Source organism: Cnephaeus nilssonii (genome assembly GCF_951640355.1).
Source record: "Cnephaeus nilssonii genome assembly, chromosome: 7".
NCBI classification, from domain to species: domain Eukaryota; kingdom Metazoa; phylum Chordata; class Mammalia; order Chiroptera; family Vespertilionidae; genus Cnephaeus; species Cnephaeus nilssonii.
The window spans coordinates 80682062-80705003 of NC_137078.1; the positions used below are offsets into that span (position 1 = coordinate 80682062).

Here is a 22942-nt window from a genome sequence, read left to right on the forward strand (position 1 = left end):
TGGCAGATGAAAGGGGGCCCGGTCCTACACCTACAAGCCCCAAAGGACAAGTATGGGATAATGAGAGTACCTGCTTCATTTGTCCCTCGGATACCCCTCCACGGTAATAGATGATCCGTGTAGGTTTGAAGCGTGTGGACTTGTAGAACTGGATCAGCAGCTCTCGAACCATGTTAGTGAGGTCCTGGATCACCTCCTGACTATAGAGGAGCTCCTGGGAGACCTCCTGGCGGGAGGTCTGCACCCGAACAGTGGCACAGTACCGGCTGGGGTGGCCATCCATACTGCCAACAACAGCAGCAATGGAAGGCTTCTTTCCATCCCCTGCAGGGGGGTGGGTGACATCTGCTCCCAGGAAGATGACAGGCTGCTGGAACACCGAGGGCCTGCTCAGATTTAAAGACACATTGCCACTCAGATATATAGGTGAAAATGTTTGGGTTTAGCAAGCTCACCAATACAATCATAGATATCCTATATAATAAAGGGTAATATGCAAATCAACCGAACAGTGGAACGACAGGTCACTATGATGCGCACTGACCACCAGGGGGCAGACGCTCAATGCAGGAGCTGCCCCCTGGTGGTCAGTGCGCTCCCACGGGGGAGCGCTGCTCAACCAGAAGCCCTGAGCTGGGCTCACAGCTGGTGAGTGCAGCGGCGGTGGATGGAGCCTCTCCTGCCTCCAAGGCAGCACTAAGGATGTCCGACTGATGGCTTAGGCCCACTCCCCAAGAGGGCGCAGGCCGGGACACCTGCCCCCTGAGTGCACGAATTTCATGCACCGGGCCTCTAGTATTCTAATAAGAGAGAATAAAGACTTATGCCCATTGGAAGAGAACTCTAAGGCCCACTGAGTACCAGTGCTACCCAGTACAGTGAATCTGAATTGACTGCAGAAATCAACATGGTTCTTCTGTCACAGTAGGAAGGAAAGAATTAAAAGAGGACCCTTGCCCTGGCTGGTGTGGCTCAGTGGTAGAGTATTGGCCTGCGGATCGAAGGCTCACAGGTTGTATTCTCCGGCAAGGGCACATACCTGGGTTGCAGGTTCAATCCCTGCAGAAGGCAACCAATCAATGTGTCTTTCTCACATCGATGCTTCTCTTTCTCTCCTCTCTTCCCCTCCCTCCCTCACACCTTCCACTTCTCTCTAATAATCAATGGGAAAAATATTCTCAGGTGAGGATTAACAAAACAAAAAAAGAAAGAAAAGAATTAACCAATGAGTGCATAAATAAGTGGAACAACAAATCAATGTCTCCTCTTTCTCTTTTTCCCCTTCTTCTCTCTCTAAAATAAATAAATAAATACATACATAAATAAATAAGTTTTAAAAAATAATTATAAAAAGAAAAAGCAATCGAGATGCATATTTGAGATTTGTATGCTTTGCTGTAAACTAAATGCTAGATCTTAATTTTAAAAAGTGGGGAAAAGTAGAGTTCAGAATCTTACCTTTGATGAGGTACAAGCACGTTGTTAATTCCTCCCAGCTTTGCATTTATCTTCAGGCAAAGGTTGGAAAGGGTCTGGGGTGAGGTCTTCACTACATTCTTTACCTGGACACACTGCGTGGCCATACCCAGGAGGGTATCTCCAACACGTTTCACCTCCGCTACAAAAATAAGTTAATTAATTGATTTTTTAAAATGTTGAAATATTCTGTCAATTACTAAGAGTAAAGGGGAAAAATCCACACCCTGACATTTAGAAGGTGCCTACTACATACTGTACACTGTGCTAGATACTTTTCATGTGTGGTGTTTTCATTTGCTAAACCCCCAGGGCAATATTTCTTTTCAGTTTGGATAGGCCATTCCCCACCCCTTTTCTTCACTCCCAAAGGCTTTTAAACTAGCCTACTTTCTTTATTCTATGATGCTGCCTGCCACCACTCACTCAGTCCTGTGAGGTTCCTTTTCCCACAGGACTAACCTGGCAAAGGAATCAATCTCCCTAGCTCCTCCCTCTCACTATACACATACCAGCCCTTTGAATTTTTTTCTCCTCTATTCCAACTGCCCGCCCCCCCCCCCCCCGCGCCCTTTTCCCCCTAAACATTAGAGAAAAACTGAAGGTAACAAAAGAAACTAATTTGAAGACATTTTATAAAGTTCAAACAGCTGGTCTATAGTTCCCAAATCCTTTACGTAGATAATAGCCAAAAGGACTTTATATCATTCTTCTTATAACAAATACAAACTAAACACCTCCTCTTTCCCACTCTGATATTCCTAAGTGTTTTTAACCAACATTCCAGTTCTTCCTGCTTTGGGGCTAGGATAGAATTTCACTGCATGCCCCAGCCCACTGCATTTCCTGGCCCCATTCCCATTTGCCTCACACAGGTCGGGTGGGCCAGTACAGCTGGTTGTGGCCAAGAAGTTGCAGATGTTAAGAACCCTCTAGAGCTCTCTTTTCTCTCTGCCATGGAGCCAGCAACATTACAAACGGTGACTGCTCTGCCAACCTGGGTTCTAGAGTGAAAATGATATGATGATATGGAGCCACGGCTGCAGTCTACCCTCAGTGATCACACAGCGGCAGCAAAAAGCAAACCTTTGCTGCTTGGAGACCCTGAGAGTCCGGGGTTGTTTGTGACTGAAGCATAACCTAGCTTATCCTGACTGTTACACCTACTATTGAAATCATCCTTCATTCAGCATTAAAGGAGTCCATACCATATACTGGCGTCTTCCCAGGCAAGATCACCACTATTAGCTGTAGGCCCACATATGTCATTTTCAGATGTTTAAACATGGGCTCCACGCTGTCTGCACCTTGTGCATACTTGCAGAAACATGGCTGACCCTGGATGGGCATTCCTGCATCCTTAGAGATTTTACGGAGCTGGTCAGTGAAACTCCTGTTAAAACAGAACCAGTGGCACAGTGTTTTCATTTCAGAGTACATTCTTAACATCTTTTTCCCTCTATGATATTTGTTTCAGTTCTGCAAATTCTTAGCCAAAATGAGACATAAACAAATAAACAACAACAAAAATCTTTAGCTCGTTGCAAAAAATAGACTGGCAGTTGTATTGTTAAGCTATCAGATTATCATTTTGCAATGCAGAAGAATCTGTATTATTAAGCTATCAGATTATCATTTTGAATTTGTAAATAATTATGCCTCAGTTAGGCCCCAGGGACTAGAATAACATTCCTGCCCAAAGATTTTTTTTTTTTTTTAAACATTCCAGTCAGTAATTTTGGACTGAAGAAAAGCAAAGCCAAAATTTCAGGTAATGTGTATTTTGGTAAGCCTGCTAAGAGAATAGTTGAGTAGGCTTTTGTAAGCTTGTATGCCATTCAGATCACAGATACACACTGTTACACAATCAGTGCATTTAGGACTACATTCAAACTAGTAACAGACTGAATCAATACAGTATCAAAAGAAATCATCACTTCAGAAAAGAAAAACTCATGAAATTTTGAACTTTAGATTTAAGAAATTACTTCAATCTATGTGTAAAGTTTTCAGAATAATTTCTTTTGTGCAATATTTGCCAATATTCTGTAGGATTCCTTTCTTTCATCCCAGTTCCCTTTTCCTGCCTTGATTTTTCCACCCTTCTCTCTAACTTCCTGTATATTGATACCTGAATGTGTATGACATGAACCAGAGATCTTAGTCAGTGACCCTTCAGTAAAACATGCTTGCTAGTAAATCAGAATGATTCAAAATGAACTCATTTTTATCTTAGCTGAAAAGATACAATTACTACCAAAGGAAGCTTCACTAAGAACCCAAGAATTTGCCAACCGGCACTGCTTCAACCTTGTTAGTCACAAATTTCTGCTCTAAATGTAAGGAAGCTGAGTCAGATTCTTAATGCAATTCCCAAATTGGCAATTTACTATAATACAAGGTGTTTTTCCTATAGCCAGATGGTGCCACTATAGGAGGCAGGGATTTAGTGCCAGTGCACACAGCACATTCACAGAAAGATGGTGTTTTCATATCTGGAAGGGATATTACTAAGCTGAAAATATGAAGATACTCACTTTAGTAAATCTTCCCTACATTGTTTCTGAGGCGCAAAACAAGCAACTGCCCAAACTTTAATTTCAATGCCAGCATAAAACTGCTTTCCTCGCATGTCCCAGACACCCTGGTTGGGTGTGGCTACTGTTTTATTCTTTAAAAACAAAACAAAACAAAAAAAGAAACAAAAGAAAAGAGAAAAGACATTACAATCTAAGGCCATTTGAATATTGATGAGGGGACAAACAGAACTCTATTTGGTATTAGCCAAAAGACAAAGAGCAATCATAAGCAAAACTATGGGTAAATTCACTGTGGCTTGTAGAAAAAGTCCTCAATTATTCTCTTTTTGACTGGTTATTGGAAGAAGCTTGCTGAATAAAATAAAAAGCTTACCCGGCCTCCATACTGTAGCATTGGTGCTGGAAGTACCCTGCCTGTGAGCTCTGTCATTTCATTGTGGACAACAATACCAAATTCTTTAAGGTATGGATCAGGTCCACCCACCATGCTGTTACTCTTCACCTAAAGAACAGGAAAGCCTGCATATATAAAAACCAAAGAGTAACTGTGTCCCATCAGGAGTTTTTCTACTTTTTCATGTTAAAGCTAGCTTATCTTAAAGACCATGCCTTACTGACCAGTCTACTGATTTCTTCCTGTCGGTCAGGAGCAGATCTTGCTGTGGCTTTGATCATCGTGGAAGTCTGATTGTCTGTAAGTTTCTTTATACATCGCTGTCCAGCCACTATATTACAGACCTGCCAAGAGGCAAAGAGAAATTTCGTTTGTGTAATGGGCTTCTGTATCTTAAGCCTTTGCCAAACTATATGTTACATCTTCCGTTTTCCCCCAAAGTGAAAATTCTGTTAGTCAGCCCAAAATATCTCAGAAATTAATACTAAATTCTACTGCTTGTTTAGACATGACTTTTATTTTTATTTATTTATTTATTTACTTATTTACTTACTTATTTATTTAATTTTATTTTTGTTTAAATTTCTTTATTGATTAAGGTATCACATATTTGTCCTCATCCCCCCATTCCCATCCCAAACCCCTCCCCACGCATGCCCCCACTCCCCTGTTGTCCTTGACCACTGGTTAGGCTCATATGCATGCACACAAGTCCTCTGGTTGATCTCTCCCCTTTATCCCCACCCTCCCTCTGAGGTCCGACAGTCTGATCCATGCCTCCTTGTCTCTGGGTCTATTCTTGTTCATCAGTCTATGTTGTTCATCATTTCCCCTAGATGAGTGAGATCATGTGCTACTAGAAATACACTTATAAGAACCGAAAATGAGACAAGCAATAATGGTTATGCTGAAAGGCAAATGAATCAGTCTGTAGTGAGTTTCTTTCCGGGCCAACAGTTCTTTTGAGACCCAATGTGACTTTTATTTTTATTTATTTTTTAACTCATTCAAGAAATTGGCAGATTGGCAACAGAAAATTTAGCTTACCTCAAGTGGCAAGTATGTATGCTTTTGTTCTTGTCCCACTTGGAGACAGGGAAGATGGGGATATTTCAGCTGCAGACTATACTTTTGCTTAAAATATTGAGCTACAGTACATTCCATGGCTTGACCATTTTCTAGCTGTAAAGGAAAACTACAAGAGACAACGTCTTTTTAGAAATTTCAAGTTCCTTTTTCTGAAACAAGCAAACAAACAAAAATCTACTAACATTTTCTACCTTGAACAGTCACTTAAAAACAAAGGTCAATCTTTACTTGAATATTTTCACCAAAGTCATTTTAGTATTAAACACATCTGTGATTATGCTGGAATTTTCCATGTTTTCTTAAAGCTAAAATGAGAAAATAATTTAATTAAAATTTTAAAAGAATTTAAAACAAGAAGAAGCTGCAGAATCAGAATTTACATAGATTCCTCAAAGGTCAGTTAACACCTACAGACACAATCTGGTGGTGGCTTCTTGTAGATAGGAATTTTGTTTGCTTAGGAGAATGTTTTTGTAAAAAGAGTGTAGCATAATTATTGGGCCCACATTTTCAGATCCCCAAACCAGGACAAATATATGTAGATTTGGAGGCAATAAGACCCAATACATGAAATTGAAACTAAGCTAGGATATTTGGTATAAACTGGGGAGAATGGCCCAGCCAGTGTGGCTCAGTGGTTGAGCATCGACCTATGAACCAGGTCATGGTTCCATTCCCAGTCAGGGTACGTGCCAGGTTGCAGGCTCTTTCTCCAGTGGGGGACGTGCAGGAGGCAGCCGATCAATGGTTCTCTCTCATCATTTATGTTTCTATCTCTCTCCCTTCCACTCTGAAATCAATAAAATCCTCCTATATAATAAAAGGCTAATATGCAAATCGACCAAATGGCAGAACGACCAGTCACTATGACGCACTGACCACCAGGGGGCAGACGCTCAACACAGGAGCTGCCCCCTGGTGGTCAGTGCGCTCCCACAGGGGGAGCACCGCTCAGCCAAAAACCAGGCTCACAGCTGGCGAACACAGCGGCGATGGCGGGAGCCTCTCCCACCTCCGCAGCAGTGCTAAGGATGTCCAACTGATGGCTTAGGCCCACTCCACGTGACATCCCCCAAGGGCTCCCAGACTGCAAGAGGGCACAGGCCTGGCTGAGGGACCCCTCCTCCCCCGAGTGCATGAATTTCATGCACCAGGCCTCTAGTAAATAAATAAATAAACAAACTGGGGAGCATGGCTTAATAGACTCTGTATTTGGCTCTTCTAGTGGGAAAATTATCTCAAATACTTGGCACAATATTTTTTAAAAATATATTTTTATTGATTTAGAGAGGAAGGCAGAGGGAGAGTGTGAAAGAGAGAGAAACATTGAACTCCCAACCTGGGTATGTGCTCTGATTGGGAATCGAACGAGTGATCTTTTGGTGCATGGATGACACTCAAGCAACGGAGTCACATTGGCAAGGGCACTTGGCACAATAACTTTAATCTTGCTTTCTTAATTGTTACAGCCCCACAAAGTAACAATGCAGTAAGGATCATATATCAGGGGTGGGGAACCTTTTTCAGCCAAGGGCCATTTGGATATTTATAACATCATTCACAGGCCTTACAAAATTATCAACTTAAAAATCAGGCTGCTATACTTGGTCAAAAACTTAACTCACCCTTAATGCCTTGGCAGGGTCAGACCAAATGATGTCTCAGGCCTTTTACGGCTCACAGGCTGGATGTTCCCCACCCCTCATCTATGTAAAACTCATGTGACTCTCCTGGTCCGAACTCAGAACTTCAGTTTATATTATCTCACTGATCACTTCAGGGCAATTAGGCATCTATGTCAAAGGAGGACATTACTTGTTAAGCCCCAGGTAGATCCAAGGATGTTTACATTTCTGGATTAAAATCAGTGCACTTATGGAAAATAAAGCCATGTTTGAAACAGTTTAGAGGTAAATCTTATTTGATATTGCAAAATGGAGAAAGAAAACATTACTTGCTACAATGACATTTTAATTATTGTTAAAGGTTCACAGTCTATATTGTAAGAATATGTTGTACTAAAAACTGGTGGCCTTTTGCAGATTCTAAAGTCCAAGTAATAATATATACAAAATTAAAAGTTTATTCCCTTGAAAAAAGTTTTAAAAATAAATCTATGTGCTTTTAATTTTAATGCAAAAATTATATAGTTCTGTAAGTATAATTATTCTTACAGGGTTATGTAAAGTAATCAAACAATGAAAAAGACACAGTTCCTCTTGAAACACATGCTAAAATTCTCAATAGTAATTTCATAAGATTTTGTTAACTTTTTTGAGAATGAGGTCAATTATATATTATGAAGAATACTGAAATATCACTTTACAACTCTTAAGAAATTCATGTAACATGCACATTAGTTCATACTGAAGAAGTTATTCAAATCAGACTGAATTAACATACCCCCTTTAACAGAGGTCACCCAAAAACTTTATCTAGACCAAAGGCCTCCAGGTAGTTTTGATGTGCACTAAAGTTTACAAATCGAGAACCATGGATCTAAAACAAAGTCAGAGAAGAATATAAACAAAAACATTTAAAAATTTTAAAAGGCTTCTGAGTAACCAAAATAATGTAAAGTTTATCTATTTATTTTTAAGTTTATATATTTAGGTTCATGTTGTTTACTTAAAAGAGACAACATTTATGTTTATGTCAGATATGAGTGTAGTGATATAGATTACAAGAATAAAACTTATATATATGGTGATATAAAAAGCACTTTGATATATGTTTTCTCATAAGGCATAGTTTGCAATGAGTTAGAAATTGAATGATTAGAAAAATAAGATTGGGAAAGTGAAAATGAGTGTGCTGCTGCAGGCATGCCACATACACTGACAGCTGGAGGAAGTGACAGCTAGGTACAAAAGGAGGGAGAAAAACCCACACAACTTTGTCAACTGAAAACAAGTTTCAACTATGACTTACGGCCTTAATAGAACCTTTGGGCTATGCATTGAGAATTACAACAGTATAATAAATGATGCTTATAACGATGATATTCTGCATCATTATGTAAAAGTTGATCTATGCTTAGCTTAGCATAATCTGTTTAAAGGTGAAATGAATTAAAGGCAGGAAATATATATCAAAAAATTTAAAAACACTTTTTAAACCTTTGGTGTTTAAACATGAAGATCTTGGTGATTTTGAAAAATCACAATATGAGATACCAATTCCTCAAATGATGATAGTAGCTTCCTCTGTTACCAAAAATGTAATGTTATCATCTACACTAATAAAAGGGTAATATGCTAATTAGACTGGGTGACCAGACATTTTCCGGACGTCCAACTTCCTTTCGGACAGTTAGGGGGCAGCCAGGCCGGCAGGGGGGCAGTTGGGGGATGACTAGACCAGCAGGTGATCAGGCAGGCAGGCAGGCAAGCGGTTAGGAGCCAGCGGTCCCAGATTGCAAGAGGGATCCCTGATTGGAGAGGGTGCAGGCTAGGCTGAGGGACACCCCCCCCCCCGCCCCCGTGCACAAATTTCATGCACCGGGCCTCTAGTTATATATATATTAACATACGTTTGATGACTGGCTGGCCGTCTGGTCACATTACAAACTCGATATTTTCGCTTCATCTGTCCACAGTGAGTCACCTCAACTTTAAGACCTGAAGTTGAAAAAAAAGTTAAAACATCAGTATTAATAAAATCACAGTGATAAAAACAGATTCAAATGTCTTCAGAAAGGCATGCCATTGTACAGAACATACATTGCAAGGATGCAAGAACACTTTCATCAAGTATAGGCAAAAAGCCTCAGCTAAGCAGAAAATATTAGAACCCAGATGACTTAAGATTTGTAACCACTGTAATTTATTACTTCAATACATAATTACTAAGCATCAATTATGATCTGGTGTTAATGAAGCTTATATTCTAGTGAGAGAAGACAGCTAATAACAAATAAGAAGAAAAGAAATTCCAAAAGGAAAATAAATAAACTTGTGTTAGTTTATTAAAATGGAGGTTTTTAAGTGAGTAAGGGTAACAGTTAGTAAATGTCTGATATGTGCCAGGTATTGTGCCAGAAGCTTATACATCTATTTGCATTTAATTCTCACAATGATCTTACAAGTTATATTACCTTAGAGATGATTAATCTAAGGCTCACAGTGGTTAAGTAACTAGCCCAAGGTCCCAGCGATAGAACTTTCTGGGATGGGATGGAAGCCCAGGTTAGTCTGACTCCAAGACCATGCTCTTTGCACCAGGCTGAACGGCCTCTCCAAGACTATGCTAATGCAAATACCTACCTCTGATTTCTTTGGTAAACTTGACACGCTGGGAGTCTGTTAGAGGTTTGGTCTGTTCGTTGATATTCTGAATGTCTAAAACCTCACACATGAACTCAATGATAGGCTGAGCCCGGTAGAAAGCAGTTGCAGATACTAACAAACAGAGAGGAAGGATACTTAGCTTCAGGGAAAGGGACAGGATTAAGAAAACCAGCCAAAAGACTAAAGGGTAAAGACAGTTCCATCCTACCATCAATATTGAGCATCATATTCCACATGGCAGGTCTCACAGACTGATGAAAGCCAAACCAAACCTCCCTGCCCCCTCCCAGAGGGTGGTAGTAACCTTCCGGAGGTGAGAAAAAGGAACGGCCCACTGGAGTGTACCTGAAGAAATAAAGAGTTTGCATGTTTCACAATAAGAACTTGTCTTTGTAAACTGAAACCAAGTTTAAACTATGACTTATACAGAAAACATTCAATAGCTCTAATGCAAACTATCAGAAAAAGGTCTGATATCTGTGGCAAAGAATTCAAACTAAGGTACTAACCTCATGGAGGGGAGGTGTCTTGTAATAACATCAAGTGCTTGTACTGAGTCATCTGGGACTTCATTCAAGTGCCCAGCTAAAGCTTCTAAAAGCATCTGAAGGCTCACAACTGACACCCACTGAACAGACACTTTAAAGGTTTGGTCTTTACCCTCACCTGGAAGGGTCACTTCCATATCAACCTAAGGAAAAATACATGTACGTGCATATTTACAAAGGCTGAGAGAAAGATCCCAGAAGTATTCAATATAGTATATGCATAAAGACATTTTACACTTCTGTAATTGCAAAACATTGGAAACAACCTACATGTCTATCAACAGGGGAATATTTTAATACTAAATATGATGCAATAGTTTAAAAATAAGGTAGATGCTACAAAATGTATGACCCTCAAAAACATTATGCTAAATGAAATAAGCCAGACACAAAATGACAAATATTGTGTGATTCCACTTAGATGAAGTGTACCTAGAATAGTCAAATTCATAGAGACAGGAAGTAAAATAGTGGTTACTAGGGACTGGAGGAGGAGGAAATGGGGAGTTATTGTTTAATGGGTACAGAGTTTCAGTTTGGGATGATGAAAAAATTCTAAAGATGGATAGTGGTCATGATTGCACAACAATGTGAATATACTTACTAGTAATGCCATAGAATTGTACACGTAAAAATGGTTAAAATAGTAAATTTTATATTATGTACACTTCACCACAATAAAAAAATTTTAATAAAAAAAATAGTAAGGTAGATTTAAATGTGCAGAAATGGAAAGATTTCCTAGGCCTATTGTTAAATGAAAAAATATATCAGAACAATATGCAAATAAATAAGAATGTACATAAATAAATGCATAAATAGCTAATGCACATAAAAACATCTGAAAGGATACATACCAAGCTATTAGTTTCCTCTGAAAAGGAAAATGGGATTAAGGACAGGTGGAGAGTCAGGAAACCATAGCATTTCTAGGTTGTCTAAATAAGTTTATAATGTGTATACAGTTGCATATTGCTTTTCTAATTTTAAAAATAAATGTTTTAAAAAGTTACTGTGGTATTATGAATACTTATGCTACAATTTATAAAAACTCCATTGTTCAGATTCAGGTAGAACTTTTAACAATGTGAGAAATCTGGAATATGTGTAAAGATGGTGCAATCAACTTAAATTCTAATGCTCATCTCATTCAATTATCGATTAACTAAGGGACAAGACAATATGGACAGAAAGACCTATCATCACTATGAGAAACAACTAAGAATTGAATTGTTATTAGAAAAGGAAACATTTTTGTCCTATGTAATTACTACTACATAGTAAGGTTAGTAAATATTTCTTGCTGTTAACACTTACCCTATCCCGTCCAATTGGCAGTGGATGTGCTGTGTACATGTTTCTTTTGCCATCATAGCCAGGCTGCCGATCACCAAATATTTGCATCTTGAAGTGCCGCACCATTGTATCTACTACCTCCCTTAACGGTAATGGAGATAGTGGAGGTTAGCTTTGAAAAATGGTGAATGGTAAGGAAACTATCATCATACCTTAATCATCTAAATTCGGTTCAAAAGCCCTTAGAAAACATAAGCGTTAAAGTGACCACGGATTCAACTAATTAAAAAAATAGCTAATAGGCCCAGCCGGCATGGCTCAGTTCTTGAGTGTCGACCTAAGAACCAGGAGGTCACGGCTAGATTCCAGGTTGGGGCAAATGCCTGGGTTGCAGGCTCAATACCCAGGGGTGGGCAGGAGGCAGGCAATTGATGATTCTCTCTCGTCATTGATGTTTCTATCCCTCTCTCCTTCTCTTTTCCTCTCTGAAGTCAATAATATATATATATATATATATATATATATATATATATATATATATACCGTATTTTCCGGCATATGACTTTTTAACCCAGGGAAATCTTCTCAAAAGTCGGGGGTCGTCTTATACGCAGGGTGTCATCTTATAAGGCGGGTATATCCCAAACTCTATATTTTAACTGGAAAAGTTGGGGGTCATCTTATACGCTCAGTCGTCTTACATGCCGGAAAATAAGGTATATATATATTTAACGGCAACAAGGAAACACAAGGAACTCCAAGATAACAAAAGGGAGAAATAAAAGGAAAGAGAGATAAAATTGATGGCATCCTCTCACACTCCTGCTTTCCAAATTCCTCCCCTATGATAAACATAGCCTTATAAGAAAGAATAACCTCTCTTAGGTATCTAAGTATAGCAAGTTTATAATTGAACTAGAGGCCTGGTGCATGAGTTCGTGCACAGGTGGTGTCCGGCTGGCCTACCCCGCCTGCCCCAATTGGGCCAATCAGCAGGTTAGCTGGGAGGAGGGGCTGTGGGTGGTCTGAACAGGGTGGGGGTGGGGTCCAATTGGGGGCAGGGCCAGCTGGGTGGAGGGGCCTTGGGCAGTTGGCTGGCCCCACCCCCTGGTCGAACTCCCAGTCGAGGGGACAATTTGCATATTAGCCTTTTATTATATAGGATGATAAGTTTGTTTCAAATATATGCCCTTATTCAAGTACTGGTTTTGGAAAAGAAAGTGGGCAGAAATTCAGAAACCTGAGGATCAATAAATCTAAGATGCATCATTCTCAAAGGAATAAGTCAACCCCTTTGACTAATACTGTCTATTTATAATTCTGCAGACTGTCTTGTTTTATTCCAAAGTGCTCTCAAGCAGTGTAGAGAAGGGAATGTTGCGAAATATCCTCATTCCTAAAGGTTACCAATGTATTTTCTTCCCTTTTAGAATGAAAGCCTTTCTCTCAATCAAGCATGCATAACTTTACTTAAGTGTTCATGCATATATGCCAGATCACACTGTATCCAGGCCCTGAAATAAATGCAGTATGCAGTTTAAGAAGGAGCCTGTGAGATTTTAGAATGCTAGAATCAATGAAAAGTTGGGTGCTGCATCTTACCAATGTTAGTGATAGCAAGAGCATTCTTAGAAAAGCAAGAATCTTAATATTAATGACTGTTTGAATATCAAAGTATGGAAACAGAGAAAAGGAAAGTGGGTGTTCTCAACACCCTATAAGAATATCTGCTACAGGACTATGACTTCACACTTGGTAAATACTTAAATCCACAATACTTAAATCACCTTATCCAGACCCCTCTTGGGTAATGCTGGAATTAAACAGAACTTCTCTCTCAGCTTACTTTGTTCAATACTCCAAGATGATCCATCTGTCTTTACACATATTTTTCTCATGTCCATTACCAACACTTAATAATAAAATTTGAACTTCCAGGTAGTTCTATTTCCCATAGACACTAATGTCTTCACCTACTTTTATAAATTTCTGCTACCCTTGGACAATGAAAGAGTGACCTCTCTTCTTCCTTCAATAAGTATTTACTGACTGAACAATGATGCATCCAGCACTCTGCTAGAATCTGTGGAGGATAACAAAGTATGAGACAGCAAAGGAACTTATCTTAGAGAAAAACAAAGCCTGCATGCTGAAAGAATTAGAGAACAGTACGATACATAATAAATAAGTTATATGCATTGGTATCGAAGTCTAGTCTTTCTAATCCTTACCTGTTGACTCTACGAGGCCGTTTTTCTGGTTTAATATCCACATCATAGTGATACACATCTATTTTAGGAATCTGAACCTGAAAATGATTGGCTAACAGTCGAATTGGTTTTCCAACAGTTCCAAGGCCAGGACGACGAGGTGGCTGGAACAGGCTGGTTGGAGGTCCTGAAGAGATTGAAAGACATTCAATGTGCTACTTGGTCCTGAAGGATACTATTCCCTTCATGATGATGATGATGATTATAGCTACGATGAACAAGGTCTTATTATTTACGAAACATAATATGATGTAAAGAGATTGGGGTGTCTTTTGACCTAAGGTTCTCTAGATTTCTAATATTTTACCATGCTGCCATTATTCTGAATATGAGGAACAAAAAATGAGATAGTATGATGAACTCCTCTCAGATGTCAGCTACCGTAGAAAACCTTTTATGAGCATTAGTAGATCTATAGATAGGCTCACACAATTACATGCATTTTTCTGGGTACCATCATCATGTTTGGGCTGGAGATGATCCACTAATCTTCCACAAATTAGCCTACATTATGGTAAATTGTATGGACAGGTGGAGGTTAAACAGCAGCTATGTTTATCAATTTACTTACTAATTTAGATAGTGAAACAATACCAATAATGCTAAATTTTCCTGTTTATAACCTGATATTTTTAGAATCCGTGCAATCTGATATTTCCTGATCAGAAGGTCTAGTATATTTATTTATTTACCAAACATTGATTCACGATTAGATGTCTAACCTGCACTGTGGACTCAGGAAAAAGACAGCCTCTGCTTTCAAGAACTCACAGTCTAGACCAGTAGTTCTCTACCCAGGGGAGATTTTGTCCCCCAGGAAACATTTGGCAAATGTCTGGAGATATTTTTAATTGTCACCCTTGGGGCGGGGGGTGCTACTGACATGTAGATTTGGGAAAACATAGTCTGGGAAATATTTGTCTACAAAAAAACCTTATTTCTCTTTCATGATAATGTCAAGTGGACACTGGCCTAAAAAATATACATCTTTCCTGCTATAGGTGTTCAGTAAAGTGAGCTATGATTACAATGGAAAGTTACAACAGGTTCTTTTATTGCAATGGCATTTCGCCAAGAACAAAGACAATTCACTGAGGAAAGAAAACTTTGATGCAAGAAGCTGTGTGGTCCAACATCACTTAGGAACACTTTAATGAAATCTGTGTTGACAGATCACCATATACTAATTCTTCAAGTACTGAAATATTTTCACATATTAAATTCATTATTCATTCATCCCCTAAATTCTACTCATCTTTCAAAACCCAGGCCAGGTGTAACCTCCTTGGAAAGCCTTCAGAATCTCCCAGACTGGAGGATGCATCCTCTTTGTTCCCAAGACGCTCTGTATAAGGGAGCACTTAGAACAAGTACATAGAAACAACCTGCTAAATGACTCGGTCTCCTCCACTAGACTGTAAACTTAGAAGACGTGGACCTCCAGTTCATTGTTATCTCCTCAAGACCTAATTTAATGACCAGTACATTGTAGAAATTCAATAAATGTTGAACTGATCACTTGTAGCAGTCCCAAACAGAAACTAAACAGAAACCCAGTCATTCCTAAAACCCAAGAACTGACAATTATTTTTCATTAAAACATAATTTATCCTAAAAATATTATTATTGCTTAGAATCGAGTTCCACCTCTGGTGTACAAGGGGATCTACTCTGGGTGTGATAAGATATTTACAAACAAGGTAAGAGGTAATGAGGTAATGAATAAATAATATCAGAGGTGACAGGCGCACGGAATCAAATCATACAGGTAAAGTCAGCCATGCATATCCCAACATACACTTAAGCAATCATTGTATCATAAAGTAGGATGAAATCCAGCTTGATGATAGCATTCGGGTCAAATGACATATGACTTTGATTTTAAATTGTGACTAGAATCCAGGTCCAGCGCTTTTTCTTCCCCAATGGTATCTCTGCCTCTCTAAACTACTTAATACCAAAGGGACAGAGGCAGAGGAAGTGAAAGAAAAGGGATTAAGAAGTGGAGAAAAGCAAATAGCATGTTTCTTTTCTTTGGCAAGAAAGAAAAGTCCGAAGGTGAGTGATCATTTCTTTTAATAAGTTTAGAAGATTCATTTAGAAAAACTATATTCTAAAAGTTTCCACTCCAAAAGCTGGTTTCTTTGAGGTCAGCAAACTGCTTATAAAGAAAAAGCACAGTGGCTAAAGCTCTGGCACCAAACTGCCTGGGTTTCAATTCTGTTTATCACTCCCTACCTGCATGACCTTGGGCCTCTGTGCCTCAGTTTTCTTATCTATAAAATGGGGACTATGTGGTAATTATAGCATCTATCTCTTAAGGTTATTGTGAGAATCCCGTGAGATAACATATATCAGAGGCTTAACACAGTGTCTCATAGTAATAGTTAAGTACTCAATAAATATAAGTTGGTAGATTGTACCTAGTTAGTAAATTGTATCTGCATAAATATTACAGTGCTCAAAGGTCCCTGGGCTTTATATTGGGGACATCCCAAACATTTGGTGACAAGTCTGAAAATTACATCTTCCAAAAAGGAAACAAATATGACAACATAGATTGAATAAAGTTAGCCTTAAATGAAAAGGAGGGCAGATGACCCAGACTCATCATCATTTCACCACTCAGCCTTGAGACCTGGTAGTCAATTAAGCTCTCTGCACCTCTTTTCTCATCTGTCAAATGGGGATAATGCCTGCCTTGCCTACCTCACAGAGGATCAAATGAGCTAACAGCTGTGAAAGCACTTTCCAAACTGTGAAGCACTGTAAAAAGAAAAGTTATCACTACTATAATCAAAATAAATGGTATTCTAATTAAATATATTTCCAAGTTATTATTGCCAGAAACCAAAGTGGGGTGAGGGCAGAGCAGAGCAAAACTAAGCATGCGCCAATGATTACTGAAGTGAGGAGGGCACGCAGCTCTAGATCGGCTTGCTTTAACAAAGAAGCAGGAAAGCTTCTCTAGGTTCTAAAGCAACCTGGGCAAAATGTCCCACAAGACTATCAACTCCCTTTGCTCTGATTCTATGCTTGGTGTGCAGCTTCTTGTTATTAATTTGGTTTCCAAGATACTGTGACACCAAAAAAGGAGCTTGCTAGAGGACAGACAAGAAAATATTCCAGTCAACAGAAAAGATCTATGTGACATTTTGGCTTATTCATTAACATCTTATAAATGTGGTTAGTGAGAATTAATTTTCCATAATCCTGGGTGAACTTACTGATAAGTCCTCAAATCTGCGAAAGCTAAAATCAAACAAACAAAGAAAATCCCTGGGAAGCTCCTACCACCAATAGGTTGATCTTTTCCATGAAATTCAGTTTGTACACACAATTACATAGTCTCTTTCAATACCAGCTCATAAATGCAACAGTTGCTTCAATTATGAGTTACTAACAGGGGAGGGAGGGCAGAACATTTGTAAGTATCTCAAATGCATTGGTCTCTACGATAAGACTTCTCGCATACATTATCTCATTTCAGTCTCACAACAATCTGGCAGCACATAATTATCATTACTTCATTTTATTGACGAGGAAATGAAAGTTCAAAGGAATTAAGTAACTTGCCCAAGGTTATACAACTATTAAATTACTAGATTGGATTTGAACAGAAGTCTGTTACGTTCCTGAAGACTTGGTCATGCCTTTAGCCAGAGGCTATAGCTGAAGTAACCCTGCATAACACTCACACGAGGTTTACCAAATAATATTAATGTTACAAAAGCAATTTATTTTTAAAAGGCATATGAAATTTTATTATAAAGCCTTTTAAAAAAATAGTTTAAGCAGCAAATTAAGGTAAAATTAAGTCATTCTGTGATGTGAACAAGTTCTAAGGGGGAAAAAAAGCCTACAAAGTTTCCAAACTCAAACGGTAAAGTGAATATTCTATGCACCAAAGAAAAAATGAAAAGCTCTACAACTAAGTCCACAATGTAGACAAAGTTGGATGTTAAAGTTAATTCTATCACAGCCCCTAAACCCTGCCCTTCTTAGCCGAAGTATTAGAAACCTGTTGGGGTTGGAGGTGGGAGCACCAGGCTGCAGTCTGTAGGCCACTTGTTACATCCTGGAAAGCTTCCTCAGATTAGGGCAGAGTGGGAGAGAGAGCCAGACGCTATTCACAATGATAGGAAATGACAGTTTCCAAAGCACTTTCTCCTTCATTTGATCCTCGTAACCACTCAGAACCCAGTTAGAAGAGAATTCAGGGCATCAAAGCCCGTGCTGGGGCGGCTGGCTGCTAACTCGCCTGTCACTCTGGGACTATCACACAGGCTGACAGGTAGAGGCATAGGACCTTATTCCCCGAGACTTCAGGGACTTCAAGAAAGGGTGAGCACTTTGCCCCTTGGCCTTCGCGGCAAGGGGTATTCCTTCTCTAAGGCTCTGGACCTATGCCAGTGCAAAGAAAAATAGGACTGCAGCCCCCAATCAACAATACCCGTGGTAGGAGGTGGGAGACCTTCGAGGTCCAGTCCAGGCCAAGCCTTCGCAGCGTACCAGGCACAAATCGTCCCTTCGGAGGCCCAAACTGGCCTCATCTCAACCACCTCCCTGAGGTTGGGTCAGGTCTCCCCTCTACCTGGGGCGCGGGTCACCTTTCTGGGCCTCCCGCCCTGAGACCTCAGAGATCGGGCTCATCTCTCCAAGCTGGGGCGCGGTCCCCGCCCCCGGAGGCCCGGGTCAGCTCCCTCCGCCTTGTGCAATGGGGCACGGGTCCCGTTCCCCGGGGCCTGAGGACGCGCGAGCCGACGGGGGCGACCGAGAGCGACGGTCCCGCCCGCCCACTCGTCCGTCCCGGGCCCTATGCCGGCCCGGCCTGGGCGCGCTCACCTGGTCCCAGCGCCTCCATGGCGGCGGCGGGGGCCGCCTCGCCCCGGTCCCCGGCGCCTCCCGCTCCGGGCCCCGCCGCCGCCGCCGCGTAGCGTTTGATCTCCGGAATATTGGCGCTGAGGAGGGGCGCCGCGGGGACGCGGGCGCTGGGCGGGGGGCGGCGGCGGCGCCTGGCCCGGAGACAGGGACCCGGCTCCCGCGGCTCTTCCGGCCTCAGCGACAACAAAAACAATCCCCGCCGCCGCCGCCGCCGCCGCCGCCAGCTGGAGCGGGCGCGGGAGCCTGCGCGCGCGCCCGGCGGGTGGGGACGGGGCGCAGGGCGCGCGCCGTCCGGGGTCCCGGCTCGCAGAGGGGGCGTGCGCGGCCCGGGGGGCCGGGTCCACCGAGCCCTGCGTGGGGGCAGGGGGCGTGGTTGGGGCCGGGCGTGCGCGCCGGAGGGGGCAGTGCCCCAGGACGTGTCGTGTGTGTGTGTGCGCGCGCGCCCGCCCGCACTGCCCTGCCTGCCCAGGACGGCCATCCCGGGCACACGGTTGAGGGGCTACGTGCGATCCTCCCAGAGCCGCTGCCACAGTGTCCTCGAAAGATCAGGATTCCAGACCCCGCTGATCCACAGACACAGCCTCCGCTCTGTCCGTGAAAGTGTCCTGAGATTCCCACCGGGCACCTCTCCTTCCTCCCACCTCAGACCACTTCTTTTTCCTCTGTCAGTCTCCCCCTTCTCCACTGTCCTGGGACAGAGAACACCAGTCACCACAGATGCAGCACTTTCCCGCCATTTCTTTATCCAACACCGCATGCCCAGTTGCCCATCCCTCCCAGTGCAGCCAGAAAGCACCACGGAATGGACCATGATGAATGATGCATTCATTCTCTCCTTGGTCCCATGACAAGCGCCCTGGTCAGCAAGTCACTCAAAACAGAATGGGGGAGCTCTCTGTCCACTAGTTTAAAAAATGCAGTGTGCCCAGCAGGTGTAGCTCAGTGGTTGAACATCCACCTAGGAACCAAGAGTTCAGGGTTCTATTCCGGAGAGGGGTTGAGGCTGGATCCCCAGTAGGGGGCGTGCAGAAGGCAGCTGACCAATGATTCTCTCTCATCATTGATATTTCTATCTCCCTCTCCCTTCCTCTCTGAAATTATGACACAGGTCATAATGGATTAGGGTCTACCTTCACTTAATTGCCTCTTTGTTTTAACTGAATTGCCTCTTTAAAGACCTTTTCTCCAAATACAGTCACATCCTGAGGTACCGAGGATTAAGATTTCAACCTGTGGATTTTGGGGGTGGGGGAGAGGCCCAATTCAGTCCATAACATGTGTAGTGAGATACTCATTTGAGCACCCACAATGTGCAGCCATAGAGGCAAATAATATTTATGTGTAATGATAAAAAACGTTAGGGGCACACCATGGTTAGGCACTGTATTATGGGCTTCACAGGTCCTTGAATCTTTGTAGCCACCTATAAGGCAGCTAGTATTAAGGAAAGTGAGGAAACGGAAGCTCCGGGGAGTTAAGGATGTCAGGCTCTGCATTATATGATAGGGCAGTGAAGCATGAAAAAATTGGGAGTTCTATAACCTGCATTCTAATCCTGATGATTCCATCCCTCACTTTTAACCCAGTGACTGGATTCTACTCCCAAGTCCTTTCTATAGCATCATGCCACTTCTCTGTGAAACCAGATATTAACTGGAAACAATAATAGGGGACAGAAAATTTGAAGGGGAGGAACTATGCACTAAATAGCAAACCAGTTTAGAGCTAAGAGGATAAAAAAAAATAAAAACAAGTAGAGGTCAAGTTCTGAGTTGAATCTAGTAGCCACCTCCCTTCTTCTACACTTCAGGATAAATTCCCCCCACAGTCGGAACAGTGCTGGTGGCTTCCAGCCTGGTTTGAGGCTGCCTTTCCAACTCCCACTTCCTAACAGAGTTTCTCCATATTCTGTCTGGTACCATGAGCAGAGAGCGTAGCTTGTTTCCTGTACTGAAAATAGCCTCAGGCCGGGTATGAAATGTACTTACTCCAGTTTCAGTTGGTCTGCAATGCCTCAGTCTCTCACCCTGTCATTCTTGAGCATTCTGATCACTCACATTCTCATTCCAAAACTCACTCCCACTCAAGCACCCACTGCCCCCTTCCTGAAGACCCTTCTGACTGAGCCCTCCCAAACCAAAGGTCTATGGTCAATAAACACCCCTAAACCTCAGCCTATTCAGCAAGCCCTCCTTCCACTTCCTGCTGTGGCTGAGAAGAAGCAGTGCCCCAGAATACCACTTCCCCTTCAGCTCCCTCTGATGGTGGCTGCTCACATCACACACATCTACAGGACAGGGTGGGGGTGGGTGGGTAGAGAATTGGCAACATATTTGGCCCATTGCATCAAACCTTGAGTTCTCAGTCTTCTATAAAAAACCACTTGTCGCCCTAACCGGTTTGGCTCAGTGGATAAAGCATCAGCCTGCGGACTCAAGGGTCCCAGGTTCTATTCTGGTCAAGGGCATGTACCTTGGTTGTAGGCACATCCCCAGTAGGGGGTGTGCAGGAGGCAGCTGATTGATGTTTCTCTCTCATTGATGTTTCTAACTCTCTCTCCCTCTCCCTTCCTCTCTGTAAAAAATCAATAAAATATATTTTAAAATATTAAAAAAACACACACTTGTCTGCCTCTGGATCTGTTTTTGTTCATCAGTTTATGTTGTTCATTATATTCCACAAATAAGTGAGATTATGTGATATTTATCTTTCTCTGACAGGCTTATTTCCCTTAGCATAATGCTCTCCAGTTCCATCCATGCTGTTGCAAATGGAAAGAATCGATCAGTCCTTCAAACCTCAGAGGGAAGGTAGGGGAGGGTGGAGGTAAGGGGGAGAGATCAACCAAAGGACTTGTATGCATGCATATAAGCCTAACCAATGGACATAGACACCAGAGGGGTGAGGGCATGAGTGGGGGGGTGGAGGGGGACAAAGGACACATATGTAATACATTAATCAACAAAGAAAAAAAATCCAGACTAAAAAATAAATAAAAACCACTTGTTATCTGGCTGAACCACCACAGGACCTCACTTGGTGGAGTAATTAACTCAGCTCCTGGTCTTATGTCTTAGTCCAGGCCTGGCTCCTATCCTATCTAATAAAAGAGTAATACGCAAATTGACCATACCTCCGCTACACCCTCAAGCCATGCCCACCAGCCACGCCCACCAGCCAATCAGGAGCGAATATGCCAATAAACCCAACCAAGATGGCTGAGGCCATGGAGAGCAGGAGGGAGGCTTGGGTTTCCCAGGCAATGGAGGAAGCCAAGCTTTCCACCTGCCCTTGCTGGCCCAGGCCTCCACTCAATGCTACAAAGTTTTAATGATAGAAGATAAATAAATCCCAACAAAAATGACGGCAGCCACAGAACTGGAGAGTGCAGGAGGCTTGAGTTGTCCCCGGAGATGGAGGAAGCCAAGCTTTCCACACACCCTGGCCGGCCCAGGCCTACACTCAAGGCTACAAAGTTTCAATTATAGAAGATAAATAAATCCCAACAAAAATGGCAGCAGCCACGGAGCTGGAGAGAGCGGGAGGCTTGAGTTGCCCCCGGAGATGGAGGAAGCCAAGCTTTCCGCCTGCCCAGGCTGGCCTAGGTCTCCACTCCAGGCTACAAAGTTTCAATTATAGAAGATAAATGAATCCCAGATACCAGGGCTTCCGCTTGGGTCACCCGGGGGTGTGGCTGGCCTGCAAAACACCACAGGCTCCTTGCCCAGGCTACTCCATGCCCCAAGGGAACCCCCACCCTGATCCGGGACACCATTCAGGGCAAACCAGCTGGCCCCCACCCATGCACCAGACCTCTATCCTATCTAATCCTATATAATAAAAGAATAATATGCAAATTGACCATCACTCCAACACACAAGATGGCTGCCCCCATGTGGTCAAAGATGCCTGCCCCCATGTGAACACAAGATGGCCACTACAAGATGACCAGCAGGGAGGGCAGTTGGGAGGGACTAGGCCTGCAAGGGAGGGCAGTTGTGGGCAATCAGGCCAGCAGGGGAGGGCAGTTGGGAGGGACCAGGCCTTCAAGGGAGGGCAGTTGGGGGTGATCAAGCCTGTAGGGGAGGGCAGTTAGGGGTGACCAGGCCGGCAGAGGAGGGAAGTTGGGGGAGACCAGGCCTGCAGGGAAGGGCAG

At 42.3% G+C, this 22942-nt stretch overlaps 1 protein-coding gene across 2 annotated transcripts in view; it reads right to left on the reverse strand.

Annotated features, from left to right (window-relative positions):
* Positions 1-19297, reverse strand: part of LOC307103664 (protein argonaute-4) — a 33151-nt gene extending 13854 nt beyond the window's left edge. Inside the window, exons 1-14 of one of the 2 annotated variants that reach the window (XM_079778117.1) lie at positions 18748-19297; positions 13864-14029; positions 11654-11774; positions 10298-10479; positions 9997-10133; positions 9765-9899; positions 9032-9119; positions 5458-5605; positions 4635-4754; positions 4390-4518; positions 4014-4147; positions 2685-2869; positions 1459-1618; positions 71-386 (exon numbers count right to left, since the gene is read on the reverse strand). In XM_079778117.1, coding sequence (XP_079634243.1) covers positions 71-386; positions 1459-1618; positions 2685-2869; positions 4014-4147; positions 4390-4518; positions 4635-4754; positions 5458-5605; positions 9032-9119; positions 9765-9899; positions 9997-10133; positions 10298-10479; positions 11654-11774; positions 13864-14029; positions 18748-19264 — 2538 coding nt within the window. In that variant the 5' untranslated portion in view covers positions 19265-19297. Of the gene's footprint in view, positions 1-70; positions 387-1458; positions 1619-2684; positions 2870-4013; positions 4148-4389; positions 4519-4634; positions 4755-5457; positions 5606-9031; positions 9120-9764; positions 9900-9996; positions 10134-10297; positions 10480-11653; positions 11775-13609; positions 13716-13863; positions 14030-18747 lie in introns of those variants that run through there. The other variant, XM_079778118.1, reaches the window with a different exon arrangement.
* Between the last annotated feature and the right edge of the window lie 3645 nt (positions 19298-22942).